The following is a 23,194-nucleotide window of genomic DNA, read 5'->3' as shown; positions in this document are numbered from 1 at the left end:
AACATTTGCCCTCTTCCAGTCTGCTGGAACTTCGCCTGTTCTCCAGGAATTTTCAAAGATTATTGCCAGTTGTTCTGAAATCACCTCTGCCAGTTCTTTTAATATTCTTGGATGTAGTTCATCTGGCCCTGGAGACTTGAATACATCTAAACTAGCCAAGTATTCTTGTACTTGTTTTGTTGTTGTTGAATGTGGTTTATTTGAAAATGTAATAACATTCTTTAAAAAAAGACAATAAGAGAGAGGAAACAGAAAGAGAAGACTTCACTTCCTCCCTCATTGGAGGAAAGGTGGCATAACCTAGCTGAGTCTATGAATCTAACTCTGTGATCTTAACCCCTTCATGCACTAACTAGCACTCATGCATAGTTATGTTTGACTACAGTTTCCCACAATGAGAACAGTGAAGACAAAGGAACCCTTTCCCTAACAAAACAAATGGATGTGCCAACCGAGAAAGCATCATACCATATATTCTGTGTACCCCCTGTTTCCCCCAGAAAAATAGCTACGGGGTAAGTACATTGTTTCTTTAAGATTTGCTGAGTATAAATGATTGATAGAGTGGCTGGGGCAACCCAGCCAGATGGGTGGGGAAGAAGAAGAAGAAGAAGAAGAAGAAGAAGAAGAAGAAGAAGAAGAAGAAGAAGAAGAAGAAGAAGAAGAAGAAGAAGAAGAAGAAGAAGAAGAAGAAGAAGAAGAAGAAGACTTAGCTGAGACTGGCTCAGTTATCTGGCAAAGGAGTAGAAACATACTTCTTAGTGATAGCTCCCCAGAGCACAGCACATGTTAGCTTTACAAGTTAATAAATATTACTGCTTTTCTTAAAAATCATTAATTCTGGTTTAGGAAAACAGCATTGTACTAATTTAAATGCATATTTGCCATTCCCAACTTGTGCAAAGCAAATACTTCTATGCATTTGACTATCTGGTAACTTAATACAAGATGCAAAGTAAGAAGCAGCCCTTAATCCCTCCACAAGTCCAGGGGTAGTTTTAATTGTACAGTTGCTATTAAACCACTCTTACAAGTTTCTATGAAAGAAGGCTTGAAATGTCATTGATCTGACCCTCTAGCAAAACTCTGATGAAACATTTCCTCTTGCTTTGGAGCCTTCTGAGACCAGGTATTTGGCAGGCTTAGTGAAAATGTCATTCTAATTTCCTGCCTAGGGAAGTCCTTTAGTCTGATCCCACATGGGAAGATGAGAGAAATGCTGTTTTCCTCTATCACCACCCCAAGCTCAGGAAGTGGAGACCCTGCAATGTAGTATCAAGACAGTGGGTCTCTTGCCACTACTAGGTTTTAGCAGTTTGCTGGACTAGTAGGGTTAAAACTTTACAACAAGCTTCCTGGGCTGCAAAAGTACAACATTCAAGTTCAGGCTCAAACCTTGCAAACAGTTGTTGCACACCTAATTTCTCCTGTGAGCTTATTTGTTGATGAGTATGTGATACAGAAGTCTCTTACCCCTCCACCCCAATTTGCCTTTTGACTTGCAATTATATGCACTGAATGACCCATGTCTTTCTCCCAGATGAGTCTACCTCACAAGGTTGTTGTGAGGATGAGAACTATGCAGTGAGTTCTTTGGAGAAAAGATGGGGTGAACATACTGTAAATTGTTTTTTTTTAATTGCTGCCTTGCCATATTAAACACCTTTGTGTTTAGAAACTTCTCCTTGAGTTATTCTAGTTTCAGAATTTGGGATGGATATTGGGACAACATACATGTCATATTGTGCAAAGTGTTGATGAAACAGGGGTCCTACATTATTTAGAGATGGTCAAATGTGCAGCACAAGAGAGGTGTCCAAAGTGGGACAGCTAATGGCAGTCTTAGATACACATCCAAGCTTTTACTGGGCCAGCCCTACCATTAGGCTGAGTGAGATGCAACCTCAGGCAGATTTGAGGTGTCATGAAAGCACAGAAGATGGTTATTTAATTTATTGTTGCATTCTTAATGCCATGGATTGGGAGGAGGCACTTTTGCCTCAGGGATGTTCTGCCTTGGGCACCACAGGAACTTGCCAGCCTTGGGCTTTCTTCCATTGACTTTGATGGGGTGGAGGCATTTGCTGCTTTGCCTCAGGCAGCAAAATGTCTTGAACCAGCCATGAGCATGCTTGGGTGCTACGCTGGGCTCTAACAAGCAGTTGGGGAGAGATGCACGGGGAGGTGGAGGATGGCAGCAATGTTTTATAACAGCTTTTATAGTTTTGTAGTACTTTTTAAAGTAATTCTGGGAGCTGAGGGCACAGAGGACCCTGTCACTCAGCACTTCAGAAGGTAGCTGCATAGCAGGATTTTACCATTAGCCTAATCAAATTACAAACTCAAGTTCCCACATTTCATGCAGGCAAGGTCCCTGCTCCCGGGTGACTTCAATGGAGCTGTGCTATTCAGGACCCATTAATAGCACACAGGTACTTCTTACAGAAATCAGAAAGCTCTAATAAGGTGCCTTTTGGGCCAAGTTTCTTACAGGCATCGTTCCAAAGTTTCTCACAGCATCATATTAACAAGCTCCCTGAAGACTCTGCAAGCCTCTCAGAAATGCCAAGTGCATTTAACCGAAGACCTTATGGAACAGGTGTCTGCTAGCAGTACCAGATCTTAGTATCTATCCCTATACCAGTGACCCATCTCTACAGAAGATGGAAGCCAGCCTAAATTGAGATGTTGCCACAGGATGGATTAAACCAGAAGTGGGCAATAGGTACATTTCAAGCTAGTGGTGGATCTGTGGGTTAGCTCAGTTCTGATACTGAAAGTGGAAACAAATTCATGGTCTGAGCCATGTGCTCAGAGCATCCTGTTCCTTAATGATCAGAATTAATTAACTTAATTCCACCACCATGCACCCCTATTTTGCATGCAACTCCAGCTGGTGAACCTTGAAGCTCCAGGCAAAGAATAAAGTAGATCCCAGAAGCCTGCCTGCCCATCCCTGGGTTAAACTGCCAACACCAAGCATCCCCAAACTGCAGCCCTCCAGATGTTTTGGCCTACAACTCCCATGATCCCTAGCTAACAGGACCAGTGGTCGGGGAAGATGGGAACTGTAGTCCAAAACATCTGGAGGGCCAAAGTTTGGGGATGCCTGGTCAACACCTTTGAAGGGGCTTCAATGATGGAGGTTTGAATGTTGGGTGTATTAATCTAGTGTTCCTAATACCCACCTGCCAAGCAGACTAGCAAGACCCATGACATTAGCAATAGTCCAAAGGAGTGACAAATTCCTGCACCTCTTTTTCAGATACCTCATCTTTTCCAGTTAAATTGCCCTAACAAAAATCCAGTTGGGGGAAGCTGCAAGAAAGCATAAACCTAACTCCCTGCCCAACAGGTAGATCAAACACCACAATCCCTATTTTATGAAGGATAACGTCTCCCAAGGCCACAACAGAGACTGCTTAGCTTTCATATCCAGAAGATTAAAAAAACCCAGAACCATATTATAATGCAAAAGCACCTTAAACTGTAAACCAAGGTAGTACGAACATTAAGCTTGTCCAAGAAGTATTGCTCCTCAAGAACAAATTTGTCTTGAACAGAAATACTGTAGGTATGTAACCATTGAAAACAATTCATTTGAATTTTGGCAGAGAACCCCTTTTCTGTTCCTTTTCATATCTTAAGTCTAGGTTCCAGCTAAAGCAAATTTGTTTCACATTTTTTTAATGTATCTGAGGTTTCTATGAAAACCACTGCCTTTGTATATGGTAAAAGGCTGCATTTTTACTCAAGCTCAAATGTAAACCTGTAAGTTGTATGTTGGTTTGATTAAATTAGTTATCCAACTAAAAAGCCGCCCAGAGTGGCTGGGGGAACCCGGCCAGATGGGCGGGGTATAAATAATAAATTATTATTATTATTATTATTATTATTATTACGATTAACGATTATTGCATTATTAACAATTAAAACTGTTTTCTGCTTTGGAACTCACAGATATTGAAAATGGACCTCTGCATAGCACATTGATAGCCACTGGGGGCTGCTGTTTCTCTAGCAAAACAAACACCAAAGGCAGGGTAGCAGTAAGGCCCAGAGAGACTGATGCAGCAGGAATGGAGGGTTGGAAATATTGTACTCATTTTAAAAATTACCTTAAGGTCCAGAAAGTAATTATTTCCCCGTCCCTAATTACCCAGTTGCAGATAACCATTGATGTTCATTGCTAGCAATGCACATTCTTCTACGATTCTTGAAAAATTATGCAACTTGCTATTTTTGACACAATCTGTCGGGTTTTCTTTAAGCAACTTTACATTTGCGGGGGTGGAAAGGGCCCCACAGTCCCACAAAATAGCTGAATTGCTGTGTCTTCTTTACAACAGTAGCATGCTTACAAACATTCAATAATTTTCAACACAAGTCACCTCTAAGTGCATTGGCCAAATCTCTGGCAATTCTCCAACGTGTGTCCAGATTGCAATTGCCTCCAATCTTTTCTGATCAAGTTTTTTTCAGAGCTATGAGCTGGGATCAGGATATGAAATGGAATACTCAGAAATTCAGCGCAACCAGATCACTGAAAATGTCAGCTATCCCTCACTGAAGAATTATTATGTGAACTGATTCTCTCTAAAGTGCTTTCCAGTTTATCAGTCTACAACCTAAGAAATGAAGAAATGCTCATTTGTTGTGCCTTATCAAAATATCTTCCTTCAGGGTTTTGCTTCTGTTTTGGCTCTTGATCTGTCCAAGGGACTTTCCCCAAAAATGAAGCAGGGGTAGCAATTTTCACAGATTCCTCCTTCTCCCTGTTGCTCCACAAAATTCTGCTTCAGAGGGTTCTGGGATTGAGATTCACCCAACAAGTCATTGTGTCCTTTTATTTAAAATGCATTTCTGGGTTATTTGTGGGGCATAGGAATTCATTCATATTCCCCCCCCCAAAAAAAAATATAGTTCGGCCCCCCACAAGGTCTGAGGGACAGTGGACGGTTCCGCCATCCCTCAGGTATGCTTCTGCTAATAGTGTGGAGACTGAAAGGGCAAGCTGACAGGAAGTCAAATAGTCCACTATAGTTCTGGAAGTGGCTTTTATGTCATGTGAAAGCTCAAATGCAATGTGGAACTTAGCAAAATGTCGTGAAAATGGAACAAACTGCCATGTGAATGCAGCCGGCGTGAATCTGCTCAACCCCTCCCCCTTATTTTCTCCCCATCCAACAGAATAAGGATAGGCTACTTTCCACCCTCATTCGCAGCAAGAGATGACTTACCCTGTAATCGCTAGAGGTGACGTAGAAGATGGGCAGGAAGGCCAGCCAGATGATGCACGTGGTATACATGGTGAACCCAATGAACTTGGCCTCATTGAAATTCTCAGGGCATTTCCTGGTCTTGAAGGCATAGACTGTACACAAGACTATCAAGAGCACATTGTAGGTGAGTGAAATGAGCATACTGGAGTCTTGGTTGTTGCACTTGAGAATGACAATGTACCTTTTGTCGGGCTCAGTCTCCTTCCGCGTGCCAGGAGTCTCCACCAGGAGCCAGATGACGATGATAATGAGCTGGCAAGAAATCAGAGCCATGCAGATGACCACTTGGGAGGTGGGGCTAATGAACCTTGGGCGCTGCACGCCCTCCTTCACCCCGCTGAAGATCCGAGCGATGCGGTTGGTCTTGGTCAAGAGGGCCGAGTAGCAGACGGCGAAGGAGGTCCCCAGCCCCAGCCGCCGCAGGGTGCAGACCGCCGTAGAGGGCTTGGCGATGAATATGAACGTCATGCTGTAGCACATCAAAACCCCGGTGAGCAGGATGTAGCACAGTTCGCGTCCGGAGGCCTTGACGATGGGAGTGTCGTTGTTCTTCACGAAGACGCCAAAAACAAACAGGGTGGAGATGAAACCAAGGCAGGAAATGCTGACTGGTCCAATAGCCCAGACGTCCTTCCAGCGAATGTACTCTTGGGGTAGCTCATAGCATGCGTTCAGCATCGCGTTGGGCCAGTAGCCAAGTCCACAATCGCTGCAAGTGAATTCATCCAGCAGATATTCGTAAGGCTGGCACGGGATGCATATCCAACAGCACATGTCTCCTGGCTGCATGCTCTTCATTTCATTCTTCTTGCAGGGATCACTGCACTGGGAAACAGGGATGGAGGTCTTCACCCAGGGGATGAGGCTTGTGTTCAGGATGAGTCCTTCTGCCCAAAAGCCCACTTTCTGATAGCGATACCTCCCGTTGGCTCTGTGGTAGTTGAATATATTATAGCGGCCAATCCCATCCCCACAGTGGTCAAATCGAACTGTGCTTTTGGTGTCTAATGATGGTCGAAAGGGAGCTGTGGAGCAGAAGAGCAAAGACTCATTTAAATGATGGGAAAGCTAAATGATTAGAAAATCAAATGTCCACATATAATTGAATCTAGCTCCACACGTACCTGTCACTTGCCTTTCCAGGGCATGTCTACAGAGGATTAACTACAAAGTGTTATCATACTTTGAAATAAATCTACTTCTGGCTAATGGGATTGACAGGAAAATGTTTCACTAAGAAAATAATAAAAAAACACATTTGTGCAGAAAATCCTATTCATTAGAATGCAATGTATAGACACCTGTTTTTGGTTATTTTTAATTACAAAAATCAAAATGGATATTCAGGACAACATGTTAGAAATGAACCAAAGCCTAATAGGGTGCGTTGTCCTTTTTGACCTCACAGTTTCAGTTGCAAGTGCCATGATCATGTGTCTGAGCATGCTAAATGTGCTCACATTTTCTGTTCTGCTGTTTTTCTTTTCATTTTTGTTATTTCAACCCATAAGTTCATGTTCCCAGGCATTGTGGAGGGATGCTAGAGACATATGTCTGTTGGCCCTACTGTACTTGTTTGTATAGGCTCAGCAAACCTGTGGGTGGAATAGCCCTAAGGACCAACCTAGGCGTGACAGTACAGCGGTACTTTGGTTTAAAAACAGCTTAGTTTATGAACAACTTGGATTAAGAATGCTGCAAACCCGGAAGTAGGTGTTTTGGTTTGTGAACTTTGCCTTGGAAGCAGAACATGTCCCGCTCCCTGTTGAGTGTGTTCCAGTTGTAAATAGAGTCCCCCGCTGCTATGGGAAAGCAGGCCTTGGTTTAAGAACGCTTTGGTTTAAGAACGGACTTCTGGAACGGATTAAGTTCGTAAACCAAGGTACCACTGTAGTCACAAGACTGGTTTCACGTGCTTGTTTTTCCTTTATTAAACAGCAGCCACAAGCCCCCTGATCTAGACAAGGGCCTCAGAGGAGCCAAAGGGTTAAAGCCTTCCTCCACCAACTTTGCTATCTCAATCTAGATTAGGGCTCTTCAGGGCTGTTCTTTAGAGAGAGAAAACAGGCAAGAAAGGGCTAGTTAGATGACTAATATCGTGTCTAGGCAAGATGCAATGTTGTGAGGACTTTCCCCATTTCCTCCTCCTCCTTATCAGGTCGTGTGCTATAAGGCTTCTCATAACCATGAGTGCTTGCTGGTCAAAAGATGGAGCAGAAATCATAGCTGCCAAGTCTCCCGCTGAAAAATGTGGGATCAGCAGTGGCGCAGCACCGGAAGTCGCTTCTACGCATGTCTGGACATGCGTATAAGCAACTTCCTGTGCCGTTCTGCCCAATTTCCGGTGCCCAGGCATGGGCGGAGCGGCACCGGATGTCACTTCTACGCATGTCCAGACATGCGTAGAAGCGACTTCCGGTGCTGTGCTACCCATCTATGGGCACCGGAAATCGGGCGGCGCCAGGACCCAAAATGGAGCCTCCCTGGCAGGTAGGAAATCCAGGGGATTTATGGGATTTTTTGCAATCTGGGCTGCCAGCGGGAAATGGTTTAAAATATGGGGGTTTCCCGTGAAAAACGGGAGACTGACCACCTTAGGCTGAAGCTGCACCCTTCTTCTCCCATCACACCCCAAGCCTTTATTTTCCCACACCCCAAAGCACAGCCTCGCTTACCATCAAATGTCACATTGAGCATGAATTCCTTGTAGAACCGCTTGCCGTTCACAGGCTTCATGGGGTCGCAGAGCTTGGTGGCGTTGGGGCACAGCGCTTGGTACATGTTGTGCAGGGCGTGCGCCATTGCGTAGACCGCATTGATTACAAACATGATCTTGGATTCCTGCTCAAACTTGCCTGTCTTCAGGGAGAAGCGGCTACAGTTCTGGCTGTGGAAGCTGCACTGGAACTTGTGTTCCCAGAACTCCCGGAACCAAGGGTTTCGGCTGTTGTTGTAGGGGTCAAGGTTCCGGAAGTACACTGCGAATTCCTGCACCGGGTAGGAAGCCAATTCAATGGTGATAGCTCCCTCAGCTATTGGCTCACTGCCAGACACCACACTCTCGAGAGCACCCCAGCCATCACTGGCCACCCACGTGAAGGACACATTGATCCTCTGAGCGGCTGCCAAAAGCTCTCGGGCATCTTCGCTCCGGGTGAATAGCACCACCACCCTTGCGCTGGGCTTCTGCAGCAGGGCCTTGATCACCCCGTCAAAGGTCTTCTTGTTCATGGAACGGCCCACTTTCTCAGAGGTGGCAATGCAGATGTTACGAGCCCGGGCTTGTTGCTCAAAGGCTTCGATGCCTGTTTCTCCATAGTCGCCTTCTGAGGCCACCGTGGAGACGTAGGTCCAGTTGAAGAAACGCAGGATCTCAGACATAGCCTTCGCCTGGTAGAAGTCTGGTGGGACAGTGCGAGCGAAGTAATCGTAGCGAGTCTTGTCACTGAGCTTGGCACTGGTGGAGGCATAGCTGATCTGGGGAATCTGGAATAGTCGCAGTAGGTTAGCCACCTGAAGGGGAAGAGAGGAAGGAAGGAAACAATTTGATGAGCAACACATAAGTGGCAACAGGAGAAATGGCATAGTTATGAAGCAGCAGTGGTGACGAAGAATACTCTACCTGCTCTGTAGATGAAAATGTGATAATTTAAATAGAAGACTCTCTTGTTGGCCTTTGAAAAAGGAGGCAGTTCATAAACCTCATGTTCCTCAGATCCTAATTTGAGAAACTCTACCCTGAAAATTCAATTTAGACATCAGACCAAACCATGGTTAAGGAAATTTAACCATGGTTTAGTTTGGGGCCTGAACGGACAAAACAAGCATTTGCAGTCAACCAACAAACCGGAAACCACTGCTTGAAGAAGAAACTATGGTTTCTGCTCCCAGTGGTTTGGCATGATATCTGACTTAACATGCCATAGCAATAGCTATAGACATCCCTCTGCCTTCAGGTGCTGCTTCACCATGTGAAGGAAATGAGCAACATGCACTTAAGAAGCTGAGTCCAGAGAAGCTCTAAATTAAAGCATGGTTTGCCTTCTATATGATTCTCATACCGTGGTTCAAATTCTAAACTGTAGTCAATGCAAACCATGGTTTGGTGTTTAGAACAAAATTGGTCATAGTCTGTCAGTATATCTGGTTTAATGAGATGAGGAAGAGAATGGAAGAACTACAAGGCACAGGTACCCAGATGGCATTGCATAAGCTGGCACCTGAATCTTCAGCAGGCAATGCATACACACTTCCAAAGTTTTTGGTATGAATATGAGGACTAGGAAATTGTTCTCTAAAAATCAGAGCTCACGTTCAGAATAAACGATATGCTCTGTACCACACCGAGATGTATCTGTGCAAATAGAGGGACATACTGATGGTCTAATACAGTGTTTCTCAACCAGTGTGCCTCCAGATGTTTTGGGACTACAACTCCCATCATCCCTAGCTAGCAAGACCAGTGGTCAGGAATGATGGGAGTTGTAGTCCCAAAACATCTGGAGGCACACTGGTTGAGAAACACTGGTCTAATATTTAAACCAGTGAAGGTTGGTCCATTAGGGCAATTGGGATGCTGCCGCACCGGCTTCAACCTGCCCTCAGCCAGCCCTCACCTGCCTGCCTGCCTTCTTGCTTACATCCAGCTCAGAGCACTCCCTGTCATCTTCCTTTTCTTCAGTCTTTGTGTTTCCCCTTGTAAAACTCAGAAGGAAGGAGAATAGGAGCACAACTAGAATTAGCTGGTTCTGCCTGCCATTGACTCTGGCTGGCTCCACCTACTTCTGGGCTCCCTGCCTCCCACTCTACTAGTTGCACCAGCCACCACAGATTAAAACATATTTGCTGTTGAAAGCATATCCTTAATATTGCAACCCATTTCTTCCAAGGCATTAGGTTAACAGCGGTTAACATTGCTGACCTTATTTGCCTTGTCTGAGCTAATCGTTTAGGACACATCAATGCTATGCTGATGTTTCTTTACTATGCATTTGAACTGTTTCGTATGCAGTGAAAATCTTTGTACAAACGTCTACAGGATGTTGGAGCGCACAAAGAAAAAATGACACAGAGTGACACATGTTTGGTGGGCACCTTATGTCTGAGCCACACAGAATACAACAATTGTGATGTCTTGCGGTGTTGAAATGGCCTAAATCATCTTCCTGGACCATTGAAATTAACCCCTCGCTGAGATGAATGGGGCATTTGATGGGGACTTTCATTGCGAGCTTCTTGCAGCTTCTTACAGACAGATGTGAACTCATAAATACATGGATGGCATTTTGGGCACATTTTCTCTGGAGCTGCAATAGCTAAAACCCTGGGGTTTAATCTCGATCAAATCAATAGCCATTTGCCACTGGCCTCAGTGGGAGGTGGATTGCAAGTGGCAAGATAAGATGATGGTGAATTAGGTAGCAGCTTCATAAAAAAAATCTGATACATGTTTCCTACCATATGTTCTGACCTACATATGACTACCGGTAGCTGCATGGTTAGCCCTTTATAAGGAACTAGGCTAAATCACACCGAGCTACCACAGTAGAAAAATAAAGCAGGTTCTGTTATGTGCCGTACTCAATGAGCCGCTCTTCCCATTAGTTTCAAGTTACAGACTCTTTATAATTGGAGACAGCAAAATAACAAGCCTCTCTAGATTGTCAGCATCTTGTTTTGGTTTGTAAAATCCTTCTTTCCTGGCATGTGGAAGAGGCATGGCATTGATTGTCACACACGCAGGAGCACTTCTAACCATGACTGCACATGCAGCCATAACAAATGTATGCATAAGGCATCCTATTGACAGCCTCCCTAGCTCTCTGCATGCGTAATTGGTACAAATGTCCATCACATTTGCAGGATATTGCTCAAAGACAGTACTTTGCAAGAAGATAAACGCTAATAGAAGCCTGCCTCTTAATATGAGAGCTTGCTCAAGGATGACCAACTTGGAATGCCAATTCTGAAATCATTTTGAATTTTTACTATGGAAGTGTTGCAATTTACGATGTGGAGGGGCAGCCTGCTTCCCCTATATTCAATACCACATATCTATCTGATTACTATGAAACAACCCACATCAAGCACTCTCAAAATACACTACTTTTTGCAATACATCCAGGAAGAGGCCTTTGAACATTTCTGAGTATCTTATTCCTCTACCACCCTCGTGGAACCAAAAATGCTGCATCTGGTCTATGGGACAGTATTAAACAGACACAAAAATTAATGCCCCCTCCCCAGACCATATGCAACAACAACAACAACAACAATTTTTTTATACCCCACCCATCTGGCTGGGTTTCCCAGCCACTCTGGGCGGCTTTCAACATAACACCAAAATACAATAATCTATTAAACATTAAAAGCTTCCCTAAACAGGGCTGCCTTCAGATGTCTTCTAAAAGTCTGGTAGTTGTTTTTCTCTTTGACATCTGGTGAGAGGGCGTTCCACAGGGCAGGTGCCTCTACTGAGAAGGCCCTCTGCCTGGTTCCCTAATATATGAATATGCAATTCATATATATATATTTAAAATGCAACTCAGTATAAGAAAGTAACATAGTATGCATGGATTTGTTGAGTACCTAGGGGATATGGTCAAAGAAAAGGGGAGGGGGAACCCTCCTCTCTAAGGCAATCTTAGCAAAGAGTTGTTCAAAGACCAATTTATGAGCATATCTAAGGAGTCTGAACAGAAAGGAAGGACTAGAATTGCCTACTAACTCAGAAGAAGATGTCTGGTCTACTCTTTTGCATTAGCAGCATATATATGAAGGCATCAGCAGGTGGGCCATTATCACCTACTAAAGTAGTATCTGTTGATCAAGCTCCTGTAAAAAGGACTATAAAAAATCTGGAAACCCTAGGAATAATTTTCCTTTATATGTAAAGTAGTAGGTTGTTTATTATTATTATTATTATTATTAATCAACACCCCAGCATTTATGCACATAACACAGAGCTATATATTCCATAACAAGGAATTGCACCAAATCTAAATTGTCTCTTTAGTTATTTGAAATATTTTTTTCTGCTTTTTGACCAAAAATACCCAAGGCAGTTTGCAACGTGTGTGTGTGTGTGTGTGTGTGTGTGTGTGTGTGTGTATCTTTCAGGCATGTGGCAGGCAGAAACTCAACAGGTGATGCATGGAGCTTCAAAGAAATGGATATCTTCACCTGTTGAGCTTGCAAATTCTGAGGACATTTCTTATATTTCCTTGATGACGTGGTGCAAAGAAATCCAAAGCTGTTAGCTCTAATGCAGGAAAGGTTGCTGAAAACAAGCTGTTATGACCGAGGCCTGAGTCTCTCCAGAGCATTCATGACCAACGGCTGGAATAGTTTACTCTAAGTCATTATTTTACACTGTCATGATTTCCCTTGTGGTCTGAAGCCGTTCTCCAAGCCATTATGGAACTATATCTTACAGATTAATGGTGTGCCTTTATTCTTCAGAAACCACCTCCAAACAAACCAACCCCTGCCTCACAGGAATGCTGTGCGATGACACTTGTCCTTCTCTGCTGCACTGAGGGGAGGAGAGCGGCTTCTGGCTCTGCAAAAACACGACACAGTACGAAGCGCTCCCTGTGCAGCAAAGCAGAGCCGTAGGTCACTGCGCTGTCATGAAAAACAGTTGGAATTCAGGTCCTGCAAAAGGAGAAGCTTCAAAGCTATGAGAGAGTGGCTTGGATTTTCAGGATCAAGCTTCTGCACCTTCTTTACTGTGTCCAAGATCTTTTCAATGACCTCAGCTGAAAGGTTGGCTGCTCTTGATTTAGAGAAGGCAAACACTCTGCTGTGAGTACCATGCAAACCACTTGGGCTATGTTGGCCAAAGGGGTCATATGCTAGTGGACAGTGGACAGCAGTTGAGCCGATACATTCTCCACAGAGAAGAGGCCCACCTGCAAAATATGTCAAAACATGTGTCACAGGGTTGCATGTACCGGAGGCTGTGCCACTTTGGATGTCAAAGAGGACATTGAGTCCAGCAAGCTAGAAACCCCAATAATCATTGTGGCTGGTGATCCTGGGCACCAAAATGAATCCAGTACTGAGGACATGCTATCGTCCCCCTCTTTAAAATACTCGTGGAGATTTTGATGAAGAATGAAATCAAGGAAGCCGGGGCAGCCCACCCCATCCCCTTTCTCCACCTGAGGTGAAACAGGAATATGGCGCCATTACCACTTCTGCCGTGAGGTGGAACACCCCCACTCTTGCCAAATTTGGGGGGAGAGGGGGCATTCCACAAGGCCCTGGCACTTGTCTTCTCTGCCCCGTGGCTGTGGAAGATGACCCGCAACTCTTCATGCTTGTAATGCCCCGCTCTTGCCTCACCACTCAGTGAGGGGGTGGATGTGGGCCGTGTCAGAGCCAGGGCACCTTCAGTGAAAGGCCTCTCTTCTCCCCAACAGCCATGGAGGAATTTGAAGAAGCATCTCTGGTGAGAATCGATGGCCAGGCACATGTGGAGACAGGCTCTCCTCCAGGTCCCCGTCAGCAAGCCTTAAAGGTCAAGATCAGCATTTTCAAATGGGCCCAGAACCACACCAAGAGCCAGTGGCGTCGGCAAAGCAGTGGTGAAGTATACTGTATATATATTTTAATTCCCAGCACAGCTTCTTGTCTAGCAGCCATAGTCTAAACCAGTGGTGGAGAACCTGTAGACATAGTTAGACCTGGCACGCCTCCCCATTTCCCCCATGAGGCTGTTTCTGCCAAGCCACACCCACCTGGCCTACACCAAATGTCATATAGGGTGTCAGGTGGAGGGCAAGGGTTTGTAGCACTGACAACCAGATAATCACTATCAATACAAGCACTGACAATTAGCTGGTCATCAGTGCCTGAAATGTGCTGTGCCTTTGGCCATGCAATTTGATCTCAAACCATGCAGGCAAAGGAAACCTGAGATCATTGTGATGTTGGGTGATTGATAGGTGGGTGGCGCTGTCCATCAGTCTAAGTTGGCCCATAGAAGATGAGGGAGGTAAGGATCTAGCTTACGGGCTGGAACCAGTTCCCTGCCATTGTTCTAACTTAACTGCAGTTTCTGAACTGCACTTCCTGAGAGACAGCCCCATGTAAAATATTGCAGTCGTCTCACCAGGAGGCTACCAGAGAAAGGGGGTGACCAAGGCTAGACCTGATATACCACAACTCAGATATCAGGCATGATGTGAAGTTATGTAATAAACTCAGGTAATTAGTAGGGAATTTGTGAGATGATGTTAACATACGAACGGCAAAATGTAACAGCCGGAAGGAATTTTGCAGAAATGTCTAATGTTAGTGTGGAAGATCACAGAATTTAAGCAGAAGTGGTTGCGCGTGGGGTAAAACCTTCCAGTATATTATTAGGAGGGAGAATGACAAGCACCTATTACAGTCTGAAGCCAAACTAGAGCAGACAAAGCAGTACATTTACGGTTACTATGGATGCTATAACGCAGCTCGTGTAAAAGCAGCAGAAGGGAGGCTTTGCTAATAAGGTTGTTGCAGATCCGTTCCTGTAAGAGCTGCAAGGCAGGCTACACAATTCTACGACTGATGTAGATCACAGTGATGTACAAGCAGATGTTGTGCAGGGAGAAAGCTAATCTGCTGCCTTTGTGCCTGGCCTAAGAGCCCTTCCGAAAGAGGAAAAACTGAAGAGCAAGTCAAATAATCTACCAGCAGTGAAAATGTGCACCCAGAGCTGCGGATGGTGCTACTGCAGTCTGCAGCTCAAACTCTCCACTTGGTCCAGATGCTCTGCAGTAATGCTCGTTATCTTCAAAGGGGAGAAATCCTCACTAATGAGGTTGTTAAAAATACAGACTACAAAAGAGGCAGGCTAGAGGAAAAAGCCTTGCCATCTGATAGGCTATTCGAAGTTGAGAACCAGAACACACTTCACAGCTCTGGATGTGTCAAAACCTTGCTGCATAATTAACATGCACAAATAAATTTTAAGCAGAAAATTACATTCCATAGCGACAAGAAGGCACCCGAGATGGCAAATTGCCCTTCAAGGACTCCCCACCGGCAGTGTCAAGGGCATTTGACCTAAAGCCTCGTGTTTAACTGTATACGCTGTGGGGAATGGGAACAATCTTTCACACCTGCCAGGCTTGATTTTAGAATTATTAGCATGATGTTATAATTTCATAACCCCTTGCAGAATGGGGCTTTTGCAAGACTCAGTGCAAAACTCCAGGCCATTTAAGACCTCTACAATAACACAGCCATTTCTCTCTTGCTAATGGACTGTTGTTTATTTAACAGCTATGATCGTAATTATGGTAGATTGCCTCTGTAACAGCTGGGGGGTTGGACTAAGTAGCTCTTTTCTTCAAATGTAAAAAAAGATCTGTAAAAGTAATGCTAGTTACCAGTTAGACTTTAGTGAGAACTATTTATCTCTCATCACCAACTTGTCCTTAGAGCCATAGCATGAGACTCTTAATCTCAGGGTCAGGAGTTTGTGCCCCATGTTGGGTAAAAGATTCCTGCATTGCAGGGTGTTGGACTAGATGATCCTTGTGTTCCCTTCCAGCTCCACAGTTCTAGGATTCCATGATTATCCAAGGGAAAGCACAGATCAGGTAAATCCACTTCCATACTGCATTAGGCTATAATTATCCCCACAAGTTCCAATAGGCGTTTGAGTATCTACAAATTTGGAAGCAAAACAAAGCTACCCAACATATAAGGGAGTGGTTTCTACATACTGGGGGGACTCCCTTAGGTAAGGACAGATTTAAGGAACTAGTCCCACAAGTGGAAATTCACACAAGGACTTTCACTCATACAATGGGGCTTCCCCCCCCCCATCCCAATATGCCCCCCTTCAGATCTGCTTTGGAGGGTCAGGAGACAGCCCCCAGGGGGAGGAGAAGGCAGATCACTTCCATCAGGCAAGCAGAAGTGGTTGTGTTGCTGGTGATCAGCTTTGTGCTTGCTAGGGTGGTAGTGCAAGGCAGGGCCTTCTTTAGCATATGGGCCGCTGGGGTGCGAAGATCCGCCCAGTGCCCCCAAATTTAGTTTAGCCCCCAAATTAACTTTAGCATTTGAAGTAAAATGGAAAAAAAATGCATCTCGCGGAATTCATAGTGTGTGCGTGCTCTAGGTGCGTTTTTGTGGAAATGGAAAACTAAAATCGCGTGCTGAAACGCATGTGTAGTAGAGCCCTAAGTACTAAGCAGTTAGTCAAAGAAAATGCCGACAATTAGCGAAAATAAACATTTTTAAAAAATGATTTCTCTAAACGAATTTGAACTGTAAGTGATGGAATCACGTGAAATCAGTCGTGTCAAAGGTGCCGCTGACCCATAGCTGCTGAATGCAATACATAACACAATATTTTGTAAGTGTTTATTTCGCGTGTATGGTGCCATTGTGAATGACAAGCTCCGCCTCTGGCGTAGCGTGTCTTTGGTAAATGAGTGCACAAAGTCGAAAGTCCTTTCATGAAACAGTAGGTATACATTTCGATAATACCTAGGTATATATGTATTTTGTTTTTCTAGCTTGATCAAAATTATTTATTATTTCATAACAGGTAGATAGTTAAGAGCTTAGGTGGCTTCAGCGGCACCCCCCCAGAATTTAGTGCCCAGGTGCCCCACGCTCCTTGCACCCCCGGATGAAGATGGCCCTGGTACCTTTCCTTTTTGCTAAATTTTTATTTTTATTTTTATTGGATTTTCATAAAACACAGACATAAAAGACAGAACATAAAAGAAAAATAGAATACCACAACAAACACTGCACTTATATTTTTACCATTAATTTTCTGAATCATTATTTTATGGACTTCCCCCTTTCCCCCTTTCTGATTTCCAATTTACTCTCCTCTTTAGCAATTTATCTTTCTCCCAATTTTATTAATCCCTTTCATTTTAATTTCCTTGCTTTAAAATCCTACCCCTCCCAGACCTCCTCCTGCCACAAGGAGACGCCAGAATAAGGTAGGACAACAAACAATCCTTTTACAATCGGCCCCACCCCACCCCCACTCCCCCTCATCCCATCACACACCCCGTGCCACCAGGAGGGACAGAACAGGGAGAGCACATAGGGGCGTAGGGCCGCCCGATTATCCTAAAATATCAAAATTTACTGTTCTAATTTACAACTTATTTATCTATCTCAATTTCACAGTATTTGATTATAATTATTCTTCCACCTATAAGTCCCTTCCAAATTTCTCCAAAAACTTCAACATTTAATCGTAATCCACAATACCTTATATTTAATTATCATAATTCTCTTCCACCCCCTTCCTTGCTGCAGATTTCACCAATTTTCAACATTAAAATCTTACCCTTGCTTCTCATCCTAACTTAGTTATCCTTCATCTAATAAACCTTTGTTTATTTACCCCACACCCATTCTCCAATGTTTCACCACCACACATCCCAAATTATCCCCCTTCCACCTCCCCAACCACCCCTCTTGTTCCCAACTCCACTGGAAGTCACATCCACTTAGAAACTTTCTAGTTCCACAGTTCCCTTGCAGAATTTCTTCTTTCTGGAGAACAAATCCAATTTGTTCTTTCACTGTTCTTTCACTGCTTCTTTCTGTTCATGTTCCTCCTTTCCCTCCTCCAGTTCTTCTTTTCCCTCTTTTCCCAGATTTCCCCCCAGTATGTTCTTTAAAGTCTTCAAAGCAGCCCCTACATTTTCTCACCTCTTGAATACAAGTTTTCAGTTCCTGTCTGCTCTCCAAAATTAACTTTGACACGTTCTCATAGAAAAGATCCATTGTTGTGACTTCCATCTCCCCTTGAAGGTCACAGCGGGGTGCTAACAGGAAATGGGGGGGGGTGCACTCTTTGTGTCCAGATGAAAAGAGAAAGTAAAAAGTATCCTCCATTTTAATGTCACAGTAATTTCCTGCAGCACTGACCTGGGGTGTCACTTTCACTTTCAAATCCTCATATTCCGCAGGGATTTACAATGTAATTAAATTCCCCCCTCCTTCCCCTGCATATGGGGAGAAGTTAGCAACCTTCTTTTGGATGTTTAACAACTCTTAAATGTCTTTTTTTCTGGCTTCAGATATCAGTCTTTGCTTTCTCAGTCACTCAGTGGGAAGAGACCGGCTTCCGTGACTTTAGGTCCCTCTCCCGTGGCCAAATTTTTGTTCAAATTTATCAAAAAAATAGTACTCACGGTGCAGTCTTTTTAAAAGTAATTTCCTTGGAAGAATTGAGCGCTAGCTAGGCAGTCCCACAGCTTCGCATAGTCAAAGGGAACGATCTTAATCCGATGTGCCTGCCGCTTCCACTCCCTCGCTGTCAGGGGCTCAAAACAGAGCCTAACCACGGAGGGAGGAGCTTGCTTCTGCCACCCGCCGGATGGCTATGCCCCCCAAAAAGCTCGATTTGAGGTTCTTCTGAGGGTCTGCTGCACTGGAGCGGCTCCCCCACCTTTGACATGCTGCGGTCTGCTCCGCTGAATGGACCTCCGACTGCTCTCGGCCACACGCTCAACCAGAAGTCTCCTTTTTGCTTTCCTTTCCTTTCCTTTTTGCTAAAAGTTTTGGATGGCCAGAGATGAGATTTCATGGAGTTTCCCACAATATCTCAGTGGTGTGGATGGGGTTGGCTTGAGAGGAAGGACAGGTTCTAGCCACCTTGCAGAACCTCAGGGTTGGCCAGGCTGGCCAGAAGACATTGTAAGCCAGGCTGGCCAAGGTGCCGCTCGGTTGCATTGTCGTTTCACTGCCTGGTCCTGGAGTTGGTCAGCCCACCAAGTGCTGTGTTAAACCAGCTGCCGAAAATATTTATTACCCCAGAATGCCTCTGGACCCAGAAAGATGGTGAGGGAATGAAAATGCCTGGTGGGCAGAGCTTTGGAGGGTGCCCTGCCTTGTTCCATTACACACCATGGCTCACCACAGCCACCCCCCCCCCAGAAGCTGACATTCATTCACTGGCATCGTTTGTGGGCCCACCCAGACTGCAGCACCCCAGATGCCCGCCACAAATTCTGACCCTAACAGTGCAACTGCGTCTGGCCATGGGTGTGAAAGAGAAAACAAAACTGAGCCATGTGCGCCCATAGCCGTATAGGAAGGGGAAAAAGGATGGTTGTTGTGCCATCAGTTGGCAGGTGCAGTTCCTTGCTTGTGTGAACATCCCTCGCCCAAGCTCTGCCTTCACTGCCAATTAAAAAAAAAAAACTGGCTCCAGAAGGATAACTTCCTCCTGTTTCCATGGTGCATGCACACACAGAAGTGACATTTCTCTAGCCCAGCCAGTTAAGCAATGACAAATCATATCTGACAGACTCATTCTTAACTAGTGAGAATTAGAGCAGGGGAGTGTCGGCGTGTTCATTATGACATCAGAGTTTACAACCCAGCTCGATGCTGCGATTCTAAGAGAGCTTCAGTTGCTAGAAGCAGATCATCATTTCCCCTCGAGACATGGGCTTTCCCTAAAAGAAATGATTGCTTTCTGCAAAAAATGTTGCGTAAGTTGAGTGCCGCGTGCCAATCTTCCTTTGCAAAGTGTCCTACGCTATGCAAAATAATATGATCGGAAACTGAGTCCTTTGTTGCACTGCCATCCTCATGTCTCCAATTATATCTGCGGGAGCTTTCCTCCCCAAGCCAAACAATAGCTGGGGCAGTTGGCCGAGTTTTAGTCATGAGGAGGGGAGGGTTAAACCAGGGGTGGCCTGTCCCATTTAACCACTTGAGGTGAAACAGAACTCGCTGCCCCACCACCCTGCTGGTGCCACGCCACACCTGCCTTCCTTATGTGCTTTGTGCGGTAGCGCCCACAAAGCACCGGCAACAACGCCAGTGTCGAATGACGCTTTTCTGCTGGTGAGGGCGGGGAGCCTGGGCAAGGATGAGCTTTGCACACTGTGAAGTAGGCACATTCAGATACACCAGTAACCCACACAATCTCTGGAATTAGGATAAAACAACGGAACGGTTAGCTTCTGGAACATGCCTGAACTGCACATCTATTTTTAGGAAGTAAGCACTGGTTTTCTTAAAAAGCAAGATGTAGTGTAGTCAGTTGCTGCACCGCCCTCTTGCTCATGAATCAAGCGCACTGGCCTTTTGCACCCAAGAAATGCAAAATTACATAAATGGAATGCTCTTATAGCATAAGGCTCAACAGTCCTACAGACTCTTTTGACCCTTCTCTATGCTTATATTTCTTTATTTATTCTGGCCATCTTTTCATAAGGCACGCAAAGAATCAACGTCGCCACCGCCAATGTCACCACTACCTTTGAAGCCGGAAACTTCGAAAAAGGAAGTTAAGGTACATGCCAGACTTTCTATACAGGAAATTTTGCCTTCCTAGAGGCATCTTGGGGGGGGGGGCACTGTGAGAACAAGAAGCTGGACTAAATGGGCCATTGGCTTGATCCAGCAGAGCTCTTTTTATATTCTTAAGCACTTTTCCTGCACTGCCATCATGCCTGCTTCTAGGTAGGTTTTTTTTTTAGTGAGAACTATAAGGTTGTGGCTTAGCTGTTAGGCACAGGTGGGAAAAGGCCATTTTCAACATCCAGCTTGCCTCTTTTCAGTTTTGTGTCTTGTTTGGCTGATGGAAACTATTAAATGCCTGACACAATATGACTGATTCTTGTATGTGAGAGAAAACTAACAGGGAAAGGGATTTGTGCCTCGCCCCCTTTCTGCTTATGTTGTAGTGACACCTGAATCATCGTTTCCTATTTTCAGGCTGCTATTACCATCCAGAAATGGTGGCGTGGTACTCTAGTCCGCCGTAGCCTGCAACACGCCATCATCTGTGCATGGTTGGTCCAGAAATGGTGGCGCAAGGTTTCCTTCCAGAGACAAGAAGAGAAAAGGTTAATGGCATTATCGACGTACATTTGGTCTGAGAAGGCTTCCGTCCTCTTGCAATCAATGTTTAAGATGTGGCTTATGAGAACACGGTACAAGAAGTATCAAAGGGCGGCCCAGATCATCCAAAGTAACTGGCGGCTTCACAGCTTCCGGAAAACCTCCGACGCCTATTCTCTTAACAAGCTGAATCAGGATGGCATAGATTTGAACATTGAGATTGTTGTTGAGTAAAGAGAAGGTAGAAGAGACTGCTCTCAAACTCAGACCCCAGGGAGTGAAATAAACGCATGCTTTGTCATACAGTTGTAGGACTGCTGTCTGTTTACTGTGGGTGGACGATTGCCATGGATTTGACTGAAAGCAAAGGCTGATCACACTCTAGGATTTGACAAAATGAATGTTGATGTTCCTTATTAGTCCAGGATGGGCAAGGAGTGTCTCTCGATGTGACCTAATTGTTAAATGATTAATTATTAGAGTCTCTGGAATGAGTAAATCACCAGGGTTTGTAGTCCGAGGCAGGTAAACACAGACAGGCACAGCAGATAGCTACACAGAGTGAGCCATGAGCTAAAAGGCTGGAAGCATCTTGGAAGCACGGTGCTTCTTTCTAGAGATCTGGCGTCAGGTAGCATGAGGGCATGGTACTATGGTGTACATTTTTGTGTTTTTATATTGTAAACCAACCTTGTGATCCTTGGCCGAAGGGTGGTATAAGAAATTAATAAATAATCCTAGAATCAAAGAATTGTAGAATTGGAAGGGACCTTGAGGGCAATGTAATCCAACCCCTCTGCACTGCAGGAATCTCAACTAAAGCATCAATGACAGATGACCATCCAACCTCTGCTTAAAAACCTTCACAGAAGGAGAGTTCACCACCTCCTGAGGGAATCCGTTCCACTGTTGAACCAGGGGCGTAGCCAGGATCAAAACTAGGGGGGGGCAAGCCATGGTCGTTCAGGGGCGGGGCCAAGGCACAGAAGGGGAGGGGCCACAAAGTGGGCGGGGCTAAAGGGCCAACGGGCCTGATGACATCGTGGCGGTGGCAGCAGCGGCCACCTTGTGCTTCTGGGGCTGGTAGCGTTGGCGGCTACCCTGCTTGGCTGGAGAGGACGGGAGGGTCGGGCAGGCGAGAGGGGGTGGCAGGGCGGGCGAGGGCAAGGCAAGGCACGGCCGCAGCCACGACGGCTCCGAGGCGTTGCTGCATATCAGCATAATATTTCAACCATGGTTCAAGCCCCACCTTAGGAAAAAAATCCTGCATTGCAGGGGGTTGGACTAGATGACCCTTGTGGTCCCTTCCGACTACAATTCTATGATTCTATTGATATATTACCATACATATGCATCATTCTGCTTTCTTGAATTGTCCTACTCCTAGGCATAGCATCCAACTCCTAGAGGCCTAGGTGCCCCCCCCCCAATTACTGGTAAATACCGTATTTGAAAGAGTCATCCCCCCATGTTGATGGGCTTTCTATGTGGGGCTTATCTGCCCCCCTGTATTTTATTAAGGATGGAAGAGGGAGGGAAGGAAGGAAGAAATAGAGAGATAACTCATATTTGTGGGTGTCTCTGGATGACGCTGTGATGCTGGAACTCTGCAGCAAGAGGACAGGAGGGTCGGGCAGGCGAGAGGGGGTGGAAGGGCGGGCGAGGGCGGGGCAAGGCATGGCCGCAGCTACGACAGCTCCGAGGCATTGCTGCATATCAGCATAATATTTCAACCATGGTTCAAGCCCCACCTTAGGAAAAAAATCCTGCATTGCAGCGGGTTGGACTAGATGACCCTTGTGGTCCCTTCCGACTACAATTCTACGATTCTATTGATATATTACCATACCATATGCATCGTTCTGCTTTCTTGAATTGTCCTACTCCTAGGCATAGCAGCCAACTCCTAGAGGCCTAGGTGCCTCTCCCCCCCCCAATTACTGGTAAATACCGTATTTGAAAGAGTCATCCCCCCATGTTGATGGGCTTTCTATGTGGGGCTTATCTGCCCCCCCCCCGTATTTTATTAAGGATGGAAGAGGGAGGGAGGGAAGGAAGGAAGAAATAGAGAGAGG

The 23,194-nt window shown here is 45.2% G+C and overlaps 2 protein-coding genes across 2 annotated transcripts in view; one reads left to right on the top strand and one right to left on the bottom strand.

Moving 5' to 3' along the window:
* The window catches only part of GRM2 (glutamate metabotropic receptor 2), a 42,666-nt gene that overhangs the window by 8,832 nt on the left and 10,640 nt on the right, over positions 1 to 23,194 (bottom strand). The window contains exons 2-3 of the mRNA XM_035108061.3: positions 7,958 to 8,795; positions 5,241 to 6,307 (exon numbers count right to left, since the gene is read on the bottom strand). Of these exons, the coding sequence (XP_034963952.2) occupies positions 5,241 to 6,307; positions 7,958 to 8,795 (1,905 nt within the window). The remainder of the gene's footprint in view (positions 1 to 5,240; positions 6,308 to 7,957; positions 8,796 to 23,194) is intronic.
* On the top strand, positions 20,512 to 21,353 carry IQCF6 (IQ motif containing F6). The gene is made up of 2 exons (XM_088662197.1): positions 20,512 to 20,568; positions 20,994 to 21,353. Exons 1-2 carry the CDS (start codon positions 20,521 to 20,523, stop codon positions 21,351 to 21,353), a joined length of 408 nt encoding a protein of 135 aa, XP_088518323.1. The 5' UTR covers positions 20,512 to 20,520.

This window comes from Zootoca vivipara, chromosome 2, assembly GCF_965207765.1.
Source record: "Zootoca vivipara chromosome 2, rZooViv2.hap1.1, whole genome shotgun sequence".
In the NCBI taxonomy this organism is placed as follows: Eukaryota; Metazoa; Chordata; class Lepidosauria; order Squamata; family Lacertidae; genus Zootoca; species Zootoca vivipara.
Note: the sequence above shows the minus strand (reverse complement) of the source record. Positions and strands in the feature narration are given on the sequence as shown.

Coding starts and splice junctions, on each gene's coding strand:
- IQCF6 (XM_088662197.1), top strand. CDS start 20,521: ATGTCACCACTACCTTTGAAGCCGGAAACTTCGAAAAAGGAAGTTAAG. Junction 20,569..20,993: donor CTTCGAAAAAGGAAGTTAAG/GTACATGCCAGA, acceptor TCCTATTTTCAG/GCTGCTATTACCATCCAGAA.